The 13,112-nt window shown below is 38.3% G+C and overlaps 3 protein-coding genes, 1 long non-coding RNA gene and 1 pseudogene across 4 annotated transcripts; 2 read left to right on the top strand and 3 right to left on the bottom strand.

The window, feature by feature from the left end:
* Positions 1-147: 147 nt before the first annotated feature.
* On the bottom strand, positions 148-1,866 carry LOC147939555 (uncharacterized). The gene is made up of 2 exons (XR_015563250.1): positions 1,391-1,866; positions 148-989 (listed from the first exon to the last, which is right to left on the bottom strand). It is a non-coding gene; the product is annotated as an uncharacterized LOC147939555 (long non-coding RNA).
* LOC104705330 (actin-depolymerizing factor 8-like) lies at positions 253-1,324 on the top strand. The gene is made up of 3 exons (XM_010421317.3): positions 253-385; positions 620-885; positions 985-1,324. Exons 1-3 carry the CDS (start codon positions 383-385, stop codon positions 1,139-1,141), a joined length of 426 nt encoding a protein of 141 aa, XP_010419619.2. The 5' UTR covers positions 253-382; the 3' UTR covers positions 1,142-1,324.
* A 600-nt stretch (positions 1,867-2,466) lies between the features above and the next one.
* Positions 2,467-3,489, top strand: LOC104705329 (remorin). The gene is made up of 4 exons (XM_010421316.2): positions 2,467-2,665; positions 2,754-2,817; positions 2,908-2,989; positions 3,169-3,489. The coding sequence occupies exons 1-4, from the start codon at positions 2,638-2,640 to the stop codon at positions 3,364-3,366; spliced, it is 372 nt and encodes a 123-aa protein (XP_010419618.2). The 5' UTR covers positions 2,467-2,637; the 3' UTR covers positions 3,367-3,489.
* Positions 3,490-3,584: 95 nt separating this feature from the next.
* LOC104709075 (DEAD-box ATP-dependent RNA helicase 8) lies at positions 3,585-7,574 on the bottom strand. The gene is made up of 10 exons (XM_087460617.1): positions 6,753-7,574; positions 6,602-6,662; positions 6,114-6,348; positions 5,533-5,771; positions 5,152-5,403; positions 4,898-5,078; positions 4,621-4,709; positions 4,459-4,532; positions 4,254-4,381; positions 3,585-3,923 (listed from the first exon to the last, which is right to left on the bottom strand). The coding sequence occupies exons 1-9, from the start codon at positions 7,052-7,054 to the stop codon at positions 4,303-4,305; spliced, it is 1,512 nt and encodes a 503-aa protein (XP_087316743.1). The 5' UTR covers positions 7,055-7,574; the 3' UTR covers positions 3,585-3,923; positions 4,254-4,302.
* A 388-nt stretch (positions 7,575-7,962) lies between these two features.
* On the bottom strand, positions 7,963-9,505 carry LOC104709074 (uncharacterized; annotated as a pseudogene).
* Between the last annotated feature and the right edge of the window lie 3,607 nt (positions 9,506-13,112).

Below are 13,112 nucleotides of genomic sequence, written 5' to 3'. Positions count from 1 at the left end.
GGCCAAGACTCAAAATTGAAAAGAAAAAGAACCAAAAATATATATATATATATATATAAACATGTTCATCATGAAAAGTGAAATTCAACGCTCCATTGATATCCCGACCAAAGTTGAGCTCATATTGCAACAAAACACAAATAAATATAGACAAAAGATGTATATATCCTGAATGAGTAAAACATATTGTATTGAAAATATGGGCACAACGTGATAGCATCAAAGTCGTCTATTTTAAGACGTGATAAGGCCTAAAAACCAAAGAAGATATCAAAATACCCAACTTAGTGTTTTTGCCCACCCTCAAAAAAACTCTTCCCGATCCCATTCATTTTCCCAATCATCAAACCAAGGTTTAGAGTTCGAATCCTCCATAGAAAACATGGTAAGTTGCTACATCTAACCTTGTAATGTAGATGATGCATTGATTCTTCTGTTTATGTTCTGTTTTTACATCCACCGATTAAAAAGGTTGTAAACATGTGGATGAACATATAGTGATATGTTAATAGATTCCTAATCAGAAACTAAGTAGTGAGTTATTTGGGGTTGGAAGTGTGAAAACATGGATAGGGTTCATGCATAAATTGAGTTCGCAAGGATATGTGTGTGTGTGCAGGCAAATTCAGCGTCCGGGATGAAGGTGAGTGATGAATGCAAACTTAAGTTCTTGGAGTTGAAAGCAAAGAGGACTTACAGGTTCATCGTGTTCAAAATCGATGAGAAGGCACAGCAAGTGCAGATAGAAAAGCTTGGGAATCCAGAAGAAACTTACGACGATTTTACAAGTTGTATCCCGGATGATGAATGTAGATACGCTGTGTATGACTTTGACTTCACCACCGAGGATAACTGTCAGAAGAGCAAGATCTTTTTCATCGCGTGGTATCACATTTGTCATCCATTGCTATCCTTTGTTTTACTTATTATTTCCCACCATGATCTGATCTGAAATCTAATGGTGTATTATTTGATCTCAAATAGGTCACCTGATACATCAAGGGTGAGGAGTAAGATGTTGTACGCAAGCTCAAAAGACAGGTTCAAGAGAGAAATGGAAGGAATTCAAGTGGAACTGCAAGCAACTGATCCTAGCGAGATGAGCCTTGACATCATCCAAGGACGAGTCAATAATCTCTGAAGCAACAACATTTCTATATGCAATCTTTTTCTATCTATGATGACAATGCCGCTTGGAATATTTTTATTTCTGATTTTGCTTGTTTCGCTCGTTTTTTTTTTGCATTTTGTGTGGATTCAGTGGTCTTTGATTAAATTCGTATGATAAGGCTTGTTCTGTTCTACAAGAGAAACCAAGCATATATATATATATATATATATATATATATATATATATATATATAGGTAGAAACAAGAAGAACGTACGTACCTCGGCGACCCCAAATCAAATCCAGACTTGATTCAACAGAGCCAAATGTTGTTGAAAAGCCCCACTCCCACATCCACATCAATTTCCGAACACAATCACAAAAAAAAAAAAAAAAAAAAAAAAAGAGAGAGAGTATTAAAACAATGAACCATATACATCCCAGATTGGGGAATCTGATATAATCACATGGCCTTTCTAGTCACTAGTCGTCATTCCAAGTCTGATTCTCACACAAAGACTAGTTATGAGAGAATTAAAGAGCATCAACTTGTAATGTATGAGAGAACACATAGCTCATAGGTGACGGAAACCAAATCCGAGTTTGACGGACAGAAATCTCGAGATATCTTTGAATCTTCTTCATCTACAGCTACAGAACCAATTGGATTTGATGAAAATTCTCTTCTCGAGACTACTTTGGACATGAGAATTTGGTTAGCAATCGAGGTGGATCGGCTGACGCAATTCGTTCGTTCATCTCCCTCCCTGTGAAATGAGATGGAATACTCTTTACCAAATAGAGTGTTACAATCCCACGTGTCTCGTTTTTGCATGAGGATGGGGGGCCATTTGAAATCTTTTCAGGTGGTAGAATACTCTTGTCTTCTAGCTTAAGCTGGATCGATTTATATACTACTAATATCAAAAAGGTTTCTTCGGGTCACTAGTTTTCCCCAAAGATATGGATAGCATCATATGCTAAGTTACGTTCTTCTGTATTTCATTTTATTTTTGTTATCAACATCATATCAATATGATATGTTCTGCTTTAGTTTGATTGAACAAACTTGTCTACTCTAATATTACAAACAATCCACTCAAACTTACATATAATTTTATCTGTGTCAATTAAATTATTATTAAAAAAAACACCAAATGGGTAAGTTAAAGAGCAATTAGAAGAACACATTCACATGGTGCTCGCCAATTTTGTCAAGATTCGCTATTCTGCAAGCTGTGTAACATATATTCCATGTTACATATACATTATTTATTATATTAAAGCAAAAAAACGAATGAAAAGACAAACACACAGAAGGAAACCAATAAAACCAATGATGGTTCACCCTCTCATTATTCTCACAAGCAATAAGAGAAGAAAAAAAACGACACTAATACAGAATCATTGAAGCCGACAATTTCATTTTTCACCTTTCGCATTCGAATATATTCCTTGGATCTTTATAAATACACCTAACTTGGCATTTAACTTGCAATTAGAGAGCTTGAAGCTTATTTTCTATCAAATGGAGTCGGGTATTCCGATACAAAGAGGTAATCATCATATCATATCACAGAGTTTCAGTATTGTTTAGTTTCATGTTATCTTCTAAACTTCTAATTATTACTTACGATGCCTCAGGAGAAGAGCAGTCAAAAATCATCAAAGCATGGAAGGAACTAAAAATAACAAAGGTCAATAACAAGTAAGAAACAACACACAAACCCTTTTTCCGGGGTTCTCCATTTCCTATTGTGCTTCCAGTGATGTGACAGATACAGATATCTGATTGCAGGACTCAGAAGAGGCTCCTAGACATTTCAGGATGGGAGAAAAAGGAAACAACCAAGATCGACTCTGAACTCGCTAGAATTCAGGTGATTCCACATAAACACATCACTAACTACACTCATATATGCTTGAAGACTGTTGCTGAAGTATATGATCAAAAACATGAATCTACCTAAACAAGAAGTAAATCAATGCTAAAAAGACTATAACATGGCATTGCATGTCATCAAAGAGCAAACAAACAAACAAAAATTGTTTTCCGCAGCGGAAGATGGACATTAAGAAGATGGAGAAATCAGAGAAACTAAGGAGCAAAAAAGCGGCAGTTCATGCAAAGGCACAAGAGAAGAAGGCACATGTTCAAACCAGACGTGCTCGAGAGATCCTTGATGCGGAAGAAGAAGCTGCTAGGTTTCAGGCCTCGGGACAGATACCCAAGAAGTCATCTTTAAGCTGCTTCTGAGATCAGCAGTAACCTGCGAAAGAGAGATTTTCACCCATCTCCTTTCTCCTCTGTTCATACTTGTATTTTTCATATGTTGTGTGTTTTGCTTGTGTTGATCATGAAACGAGAGTGTTAAGTTCATTGTCCGTAGTCAAAAATCCTGAACTAATCCTATTGACAACACAAAAACATGCTAGAATCAAATCTACAACCAGGGTAAACAGAAACGGAAAATATTATCTTCAGGGTTCAGACTTATTATTTATAAGGGGAATGAAAAAGTCATGAAACCACAGCTATTTGAAGACACATCACAACACTGAAACCACTGATCAGTCTACGACGAAGAAAGAAACATAGTACAGTATCAAACGCACTTGTTAAGACTAAATGAAAGACTTCACTTCCAATACTATCCGGTATTTCAAACCTTCTAGCCTTGTCTAAGTAAAGGAATCCCAAAGACAGGAAAAAAAAAAAAAAATGGAGGTAGAGGCAGAATGTGAAGCCTTTTTGGGTTGTCGATGTCCTGCACGGCTAGATAAAACAACTGTCTAACCATTGCTTCAACCAACCTGAAACATGCACAAATCCAAATAAATTTATAGGGGTCTTTCTTAAATGGGGAGCAAACCTAAATCAAAGAAAGTATCTATCGCAAGAGGACAAGAACAATGAGTTGGCATACATGAATTAACCATATGAACGCAATATATTAACTCAAATTATGTAACGTGGTTGTATTATAACAATAGTTGAAATTCCATCTTTGATCTTTCCAACAAGAACGTATTGTATATAATTTGATGAATTATCCTAGAGAATCTTGAGTTTACATGAAGTAACGACTCCAAAAGTAGGAATAATTCAAGTATGTCCGTAAGTAGATAGTAAATACTACGTACCACTTATTACTGATTCACCTAACAGCAGACCAAGGCGGATAACCCTTAGTTATTGGCAATAAATTGCCTGATCGATATGTGGAGGAATTTGCTTAATCTCTGTTCCAAGCTCTTGTTCAATTCGGTAACTGTCAAAATGTAACACCAAGGTTAAACTATGCTGCAGGAAACAAGAGTACAAACCAGTCAAGAGGAAAAGACATACAGGTTAAATCGGTCCTCATAGGTGATAAGATTCACAGCTAAACCAAGATGGCCAAACCTTCCTGATCGACCAACCTGAACAGCAACCAGGTATCAAAATCAACTAACCATCAATAAAGACGTAGGAATCTAGTACAGTGTAAACATCTGCTTTTCAGCTTACCCTATGGAGATAAGTTTCTGCATTTTTGGGGAAATCAAAGTTTATCACCACATTGACTGCTTGAATGTCAATCCCACGTGTGAATAAGTCTGCAGCAACCATCACAAATTATTCAGATAAAGGACATAGCTAATTTCACAAGTCAAAAAGTGTAATGCCAGTGTAAGTTGTTCCTCTAAGACCTCAACTAAAGCCACTCTTGGATTCTAAGAAGTAGATAGTTGAGTATTTTATTCATGCTGCTCTGCAGTAAAAGCATATAAACACTTAGGCATACCAGTACACACAAGATTCCGGCATGCACCATTGCGAAAGTCATGGAACACTCTGTTCCGGTGGTCTTGAAGCATCTTTGCATGGATGTAAAAGCACGAATACCCAAGTTCTGTGATTTTTTTAGCTAAGAGCTCCACACGGTTTACAGAATTACAGAATATGATTGATTGGTTAATTTGCAGCTGCAGAAGAAGAAGAGAGTAAGAGCCAGCTAAGAAAAGAAACAGAACTATCAATGGTTAGTTCAGATCTAACCTTGGAGAATAGTGTATTCAAGCAATGAATCTTCTGTCGTTCTTCTACGAATGCATAGAATTGGGTAACACCCTTGAGCGTAAGTTCATCCATGAGATTGATGACGTAAGGATTCGTCAGAAATCTATCCTTAAAAGCCTTGACAGTGACAGGAAACGTGGCTGAAAACATCAATATCTGTCGATTTTCCGGAAGAAAGCTAATCAAATGTTCCACTGAAGGTTGGAACTCTTGAGACAAAAGCTTATCCGCCTGATGAATAGATCCATAATTAAGTTAGAACTGAGAGTAACATAAGAAGTTCTGCTACAGCTTGTGTTGTAGCGAAAAATGGATAGATAACATGAATTTAAAAGAAAAAAATACAAAGTAAGCATTTACCTCATCCATAACGAGCACCGAACAATCTTTCAAAACACAAACACCTTTCTTGGTAAGATCAAGAATTCTGCCAGGAGTTCCTACCAGTAAATGGACAGGCTGATACAAACGCATAATATCGTCTTTCAGACTGGTTCCCCCTGTGGTCACCATGACTTGAATCTTCAAATGCTTACCCAGCTCCTTACACACCTGTGATGTCTGAAGGGCTAATTCTCGAGTTGGAACAATTATAACAGCTGCATACAAGACAGGCATCAATGATAAACTAAATTAGAGCGGAACCAGTAAATCTTTAAGGAAACAGTTTAGGTTAAGAAATGGCTTTAGAGGCTCAAGTAAGTAGTGTTTATTGTAGTAGTTACTCTCAAGTAACCATGGTATGACTAGTATTCTCTTTAGTCTTAAGCTATAACTTATGTCTGAGAGAATGAGGTGAGACCCATGAAAAATTCCTCAACATATTGTTATAAAACATCAGTTAAATATCTGTTCTAGAAGATGCTAGAATTTCAATTTCTTCTACTGCATCATAACACGTAAAAGAACCAACTGACAACATGGATCAGAAACAAAGTTACCTTGAATAACGTTGTTATCTTGGTCAATTTTTTCCAAGACAGGAATACAAAAGGCGGCAGTCTTCCCAGTCCCGTTCTTTGCTCTGGCAAGGATATCTCTACCAGTTAAGGCAATTGGAATACTCTCTTCCTGAATGGGAGAAGGTCTTTCAAAACCCTTCTCATATATTCCCATGAGAAGCTCCCGTTTCAAAAAATAATCTTCAAACTCGTTCCCTTTGGTGGCTGTTACATCCTGAAAACGATAACAAGTGAAGAATTGAGTAAATCTCATTCCATGCAACCAAGAAGTCTTTCACAAAATAAATTATAAGTATTGACTTATGTAATAAGCTATCAAATAAGTAAGAACACCTTTATGACACACCAATATAGCACTTGAAACAAACGAATAAACAGTAGTATGTAACCTTTCTTTACTTGTGTGAAAAGAAAATAAATCTAAATCCCAATTTACTCTATTTCGTCCAAACAATGAGGAGCCTTACCTCTGTTCTGTAGCGAGTATCAGGTGCGGGTAGTTTTAGCTTAGCCTTCCAATCTTCCGAACTGCAAGAGGAATTTGAATATAAACGTTAGTTATCATAGTAACGTAAGAAACAATCAAATCCAAGATTAAACTAAAAGTACAGAACTCACTTTGGGTCGATAACTTCAGACTGAACAGTTTTCTCAACTTCTACAACTGCATCGCCGTTACTGTTACCGCCGGAGGGGATCTGAGCTCTTCGAAGCCATTGTTGTTGTTGTTGTTGCTGTTGGTATTGATGTGGCTGAGATGGCGCTTGTTGGTGGTGATTCTGAGCGTAACCACCGCGCTGGACGTATTGTGGCTGTGGTTGCTGTTGATAATAACCCTGCCGTGATTGGTAATTAGGGTTAGGGTTAATGGCACCACGGCCAGCGCCACTTCCAGGAGGATAACTTCCTCGATTGTTCATCACAACCACTAAAAAAACGCTAATAACCAAAAACTCTGACTAAAGAGGGATCTGTACACCAAGAATACCAAACCGGAACTAGGGTTTTCCTACGGTAATACACAACCTAGGGTAATGTCGGAATTTTAGAGAGAGAAAAAAAATCGCAATTTAGTTACAGAGGAAAAAAAAAACTCTTCCGGAGAAATCTAGGGTTTGTAAAAATCACAAAATCGGAGATGTAAAGAGCAGTAGATTTAGAATTTGAAATCCAAAATCAAGCGAAATTTAGGGATTTGATATTTTGGAAAGAAGGTCCACGCGAGGAACGAGAGAGGGAGAGGGATCAAAAGGGTCAACAGTAATATAGAGACGAAGGTTCTCGCGTGAAACAGAGAGACGAGAGAGCAGAGAGAGAGGCACAGAGATGATAAAATTATAATGTTTGTGACTTGGTCGGACTTCGTTGGCAATACCATAAGGGCCTGGCGGTCTTGGTCTTGGGCTTGGGGGTGTTCAAACGGATCAGTTCTTTTTGTATAATTTATAAAATTGCCCGTAACTTCTTTTTCTTATACACATTTACCCATAATTTAACATCTAGTTTTTTTATCAACACGCTCACTAGTTCGCCTTTTACATCTTCTTTTTTCAAGATTAACGCCATGCCACATCGTAGTTTCTTCAAGATTAACGCCATGCCACATCGTACAAGCTGAAAGATCATTATAATAACCAGATTTATATTAAGGTGTTATCTTGATCCATTAACCAGATTCTATATATAAGGGTGTATACTCTCATGTGAGTGAGATGTCAAATAATCGACTATAAATGCACTGTTCTCTCTATTTTTGAATTTGATTAACCAAAAAACTTTGTTAGGTTGCATAAATTCGACATATAATAACAGTCCTGTTTCAAATAATCTAAAGAGTGATTTGAAGTAGCTGAAATGCTCTACAAGTGCAAGTACATTTCTCTAATGATACGTGGAACTTTTGTCCATTTTTTTTGCTGTGATTTCACAATCCCAAGCCGATGCAAGTCGAACCTGTACACCAGCTGATTCTTTTAGCTGCTTCTTCAAAAATTTCTCAACTTCGACAGAAATATACCCTCAACAATTAGCCATTTTCTTCCTCCGGGATTCAAACCACCTACTAAGCATCTTTCGAAAGAATTCAATAAATGCAACAATTGGGCTATCTCTGGCCGGTAGCAGTGCATGGTTGAGAGATTCAGCTATATTGCTTGTTAGTAAGTTATAGCACTCCCCTTTAAAGTGTGCACGCATCCAATGTGCAATTCCAATCTTCTGTAGGTAGTCCCAACATTGAGGCTTCCTTTTTTTAATACGTCCATACCACTTGTTAAAGTCTTTAACTCTGAACGTCTCCCCAGCTTTCCAAACAAGGCCGACCATTCCTGCATACGAACTTCTGACATTGCGCTTCAGGTGTAGGAGACAACAGACATGGTGCGCTCATGGTATATTGACTGGTGGTGATCAGATATGATAGTTAGATCAGTCCCATCCTGTACAATGTCTTTCAGTTTCTCCATGAACCAGGTCCAAGAATTGTGATTCTCGCTGTCCACTATAGCGAAATCTATTGGAAATATCTGAAAGTTTGCATCTTGTCCACTAGCAGTAAGCAAGCATCCGCCGTATTTTCTGTGGAGGTGAGTTCCATCGATAACAACAACACGCCGAATGTATTTCAGGCCTTGAATACTTGCACCCAATGCAACAAAAGCAAATTTAAACCTATCCTCTCCAACCTCATCATCTTCTGTCTGTAAGTGGTACACCGTCCCAGGATTTGCAACTTGCAACAAATGCAAATATACTCCTCTGTCCCCTGAGCAGACGCTACCGCTAATTCTCTGGCTTTCCAGTATTTCCAATAAGATGTCGTAACATTATGCTCGCCTAACATAACTTCAGGTAGATCTCTCGCTCTAGGACCCGCTAAAACATTTACATACTTCAACCGTAGTAAAGCAGAAGTTACCTTAGAGGTGGCGTGTTTTGTAAACTGACCTCGGGTCTCCACATCACAAACATGTTCGAGCTTCACTTTCCTAACCTCGTACTCCTCGGTATCACCTATCTGATGCGCGTACACCCGCCAGTCGCATAGCTTGTCAACACATTGTGCTACGAGATAACACTTGTTGTACCTGACAAACCTAAACCGAAAAACCTGATTGATTGCATGAATATACATTGCTATTTTGAATTCGTCTTTCGTCTTGAAAGTCCTGCCAACATACATCACGTCGTCTTCTTTAGTAAGATCAATGCCCATCAACTCATTTGTGTCAGTTTCCATGAACATCAATTTCAGAAATTTGTATCCCTGTTTTTAAGGCTGCGGACTGCTTTTCCATCATCTCAGTAGAAGACAATTTTTTTGAGGCTTTTTTCCTCTTACCTTGGACAGGATCATAAACATCTAGCAACGGAGGAGCACAATCTATCAGCAGAGGAGGGGAGTTTTCAATAGGAGTACGACAAGGTAGCAACAGAGGAGGGCTGACAAAATCATCTATATCACGAAGAAGATCAGTATATCTCTGTACCTTTCTCGGAGGCGGATCAATCACATCATCGTTGCCCATTTCTTCTCTGGGAGGTTCCATCTCCCCATTGCCGTTTAAAACAAACTCTGTCCAATAGTCGTAATCGTAGTCCTCCTCATATGTAGATCCATAGTCTTCAGCATCCTCTTCTTCACTGCTTTGGATATCATCATCATCATTGCTTTCGATTTCATCATCATTAGGTTCGATATCTTCAAGCACTTCCGAGCCTTTAGCAATCCGAGCCTCAACTGCTACAATGTGAGATAAGAGTGTGTCATCATCAATATCACCGAAAATGTCTGCATTTTGGACATCTCCAACTGGACCACAAATTTCTAGATTCCTCTGTGCAGAAGATGAGACCATTTGGTGTATGTCAGTCTCATCACGATGTTGTACGCTCATTTGATGTGGTACAACAATGGTGTAAGGTTGCAGATCCGTAGCAGTGTTTGCGACAATCAGCTCCCTGCAGCCATTCTTCTCTTGTACAAGTGGACCACAAATTTCTAGGTTCCTCTGTGCAGAAGATGAGACCGTTTGGTGTACGTCAGTCTCATTACGATGGTGTACGCTCATTTGATGTGGTACACCAATGGTGTAAGGTTGCAGATCCGTAGCAGTGTTTGCGACAATCAGATCCCTGCAGCCGTTCTTCTCCTGTACAAGTGGAGAGCCACATATCGAAGGGGAGACATTTATTTCAAGAGGATCTAGGACCCAAAGTTGACCATCAACGAATCTTTGGAAGGTGACAAACACATTTACAGAACTGTCAGACTTAAGGAGGGACTTGAAAACCCTGAAAACCAGTCGTCTTTGATTTCCGTCGGAGGAATCTCCCGGCCGTTGAGCCTAACCAAACATCATCAGCCCAGTAAGACATTCCAACAAAACATCATGGTCAAAAATCATGAATTTTTGTCGGATAGTTTCTTCAAAGGATTTAAATGTGTGGATGAATCCGCAGTTTATACACTTCCTAGACCTAGTTTTGTCAATCTTGAAGTCCCACCACCCATTATCGAAGCAAATCCACCGGCCGACCAAGGAGATGCACAACTCGTCCCCTGAAAAACAAAAGAGAGAAACGTTTGTATAAGTTGGGTGATGAAGCAAAGCCAAAAATTCTTAAACTTTAAGAGTTTTCTAAAAAACAAACCTTCCATACTGATGCCACTTCCACAATGCTTCTATAGTTTTCTAGAAAACAAACCATGATATATCACTTGGTTGAACCTCTTGAAGTTTTTCCACAAGTTTTGAATATTTACAAAGCTACCCCAAAGTTTTCCATATTTGCATCATTAGTCCTTGTACGTGAATATATATAGGATTTTTATGGTCATTGTTTAGACATAAGCTTTATTTTTCTGCAACCTTTAGAGAGAAATCCCTGAGAGATTTTTAGAGAGCTTTTGGAGAGAAGAATCAAGACTCCTTCAGAGAAGATTCATAACTCTTTTTTTTTCTTTCTTTAATCTCTTAATGCTATCTATTATATTCATGATTTGTGTTCTTGCAATTATGTCTGAGTAGATCTGCTTGTTAGATTTAGGGTTTCTCATTAGGGATTTCATGGATTGTTAGATTGATTAATTGTTTGGATTATTATTTTTCTTGTTCTTCACCATAGATTGTTCTTAATACTAGATATTTGATAAGTCATCTGGATTTAGATCTTAGGATTATTGATTGATATGAGAATATAATTGATTTTCTTGATAAAAACCTTTGGTGAGCAAAATTACTTTTTGCAAAGAGATTTGAATTAGTGATTTTGTGAACTTATCTAAACTTGATTTTATTGTTGGTTTTTAACTTGAATTTTGCAAAGAGATTTGGATTTTCGGGTTTTAAAACTTAGATAATATTTGCAGTGAGAACTGATTTATTTTACAATTGTGTTTAGAGTTCAAGAACGGTGCTTAATTATTGAATCCTGCTTACTTAATTAACTAATATGATTTTCCATGATTTTCTGAGAATTTCCCTAGGCCTAGCGTTTCATCATTCTGAATTTACAACTCTTTTATTTTCTGTTTTTGCAATGCTATTTAAATTACAATTTTGGTTTAGCATAATTAAAAGATTATAGAATCTATTGTGTGATCTAATTGTGTGATCTAGAGTCTTTGTGGATATGATCCCTAAGTACTACAGTGATCTCTTAATTTAAGAGAGTAGCTCAGGGTTAAATTTGAGCATATCAAATTTTGGCGCCGTTGCTCGGGGACTCTTTTTATTCACCATTAGATTAAAGTCTTTGATTTTGTCCATTTTTTTATTTTTCTATTTTACTCACACGCTTTTGTTTCTTTTCTCTTGTGTATTTCAGGTACATGCCTAAGCCTAGCACTAGGAAAAATCCTACTGGTCCAGTTGTTAAGCTTACAAACCAAGAGTTAGGACAACTAGAGCGTGATAACACAAAAGCAGCCAATTCAGCGAAGATGGCCAATACAATCATATTGAGACCTGATGAGGCTGGAGTTTTGAGGGATCAAGAGGGTCATGTGTACAACAAGCAAGGCCAGAAACTTGATGTTGAAGGACGAGTTATTCAGGAAGAACTCATCGTGGTCGATGAGAATGCACGTTGCGTCGACCAATGCAATGGCGACATCGATCAACACAACCAAGAAGGCGTCGACCGACGTAACTTTGGCGTCGATTGACACAATGCCAGAGCCGTGGAAGGTCACAATCAGGCTAGACGGGATAACAATGGAGAGCTTGTCAAGACTCTTGCGGACTTTAACAGACCAGACTTGTTCTATGAGAACCGCTCCGCAATTTTCCATCCTCCATTCCCCAGGAATGATTTTGAGTTGAAGCCTGCCTACTTCGCTCTTGTCGGCCAAAGACCATTCCAGAATTTGCCTCATGAGAAGTCTCTAGACCATATTGAGCATTTTGAGGATATAGTCACCAACATTAAAGCTTATGGAGTTACAGAGGACTATCTCTACTGCAAGATCTTCCCTATTCTCTTGCTGGGGAAGCATCTCATTGGCTAAGGCAACTGAAACCAGGATCTCTGAAGACCTGGAATGATATCAAGGTGGCGTTCTTGAACTATTTCTATGATGATGCGATGTCCGATGAGCTGCGGATTAAGCTCTCCACCTTTAGACAAGGACCAGTTGAATCTTATAAAACTGCTTGGGTGGGGTTCAAAGCATACCAGAGAGACTGTCCGCATCATGAGTTCTCAGAAGTGCAGTTGATTAGCATCTTTTTCAGCGGTATTGACTGGAGGTATCAAATGGCTTTGGATGCTGCTAGTGATGGGAACTTCAAGACAAGGTACCCGAATGAAGCTGAACAGTTGATAGAAAGGTTAGCATCAAGCAATAGCACCAAGAATGTAGACTTAGAGCGGAAAAGAGCACATGAAGGCAATGGTTCAAATCAGTTTGCTACGGTGAATGCTAAGCTCGATACAATGCACAATCTTCTTGTGGGAAAGAAGTCTGTCCATTTT

This window comes from Camelina sativa, chromosome 8, assembly GCF_030686135.1.
Source record: "Camelina sativa cultivar CO46 ecotype springtype chromosome 8, ASM3068613v1".
In the NCBI taxonomy this organism is placed as follows: domain Eukaryota; kingdom Viridiplantae; phylum Streptophyta; class Magnoliopsida; order Brassicales; family Brassicaceae; genus Camelina; species Camelina sativa.
This window is presented reverse-complemented; position numbering and strand designations above follow the sequence as displayed.

Excerpts from the sequence above, each read along its gene's own strand:
- LOC104705330 (XM_010421317.3), top strand. Across the intron at positions 886-984 it reads AAGATCTTTTTCATCGCGTG|GTCACCTGATACATCAAGGG; the intron begins GTATCACATTTG and ends GATCTCAAATAG.
- LOC104705329 (XM_010421316.2), top strand. The coding sequence starts at position 2,638 with ATGGAGTCGGGTATTCCGATACAAAGAG. Across the intron at positions 2,666-2,753 it reads GGGTATTCCGATACAAAGAG|GAGAAGAGCAGTCAAAAATC; the intron begins GTAATCATCATA and ends ACGATGCCTCAG. Across the intron at positions 2,990-3,168 it reads CTGAACTCGCTAGAATTCAG|CGGAAGATGGACATTAAGAA; the intron begins GTGATTCCACAT and ends TGTTTTCCGCAG.
- LOC104709075 (XM_087460617.1), bottom strand. The coding sequence starts at position 7,054 with ATGAACAATCGAGGAAGTTATCCTCCTGGAAGTGGCGCTGGCCGTGGT. Across the intron at positions 6,349-6,601 it reads ATACTCGCTACAGAACAGAG|GATGTAACAGCCACCAAAGG; the intron begins GTAAGGCTCCTC and ends TATCGTTTTCAG. Across the intron at positions 5,404-5,532 it reads CGGTGCTCGTTATGGATGAG|GCGGATAAGCTTTTGTCTCA; the intron begins GTAAATGCTTAC and ends TCTATTCATCAG.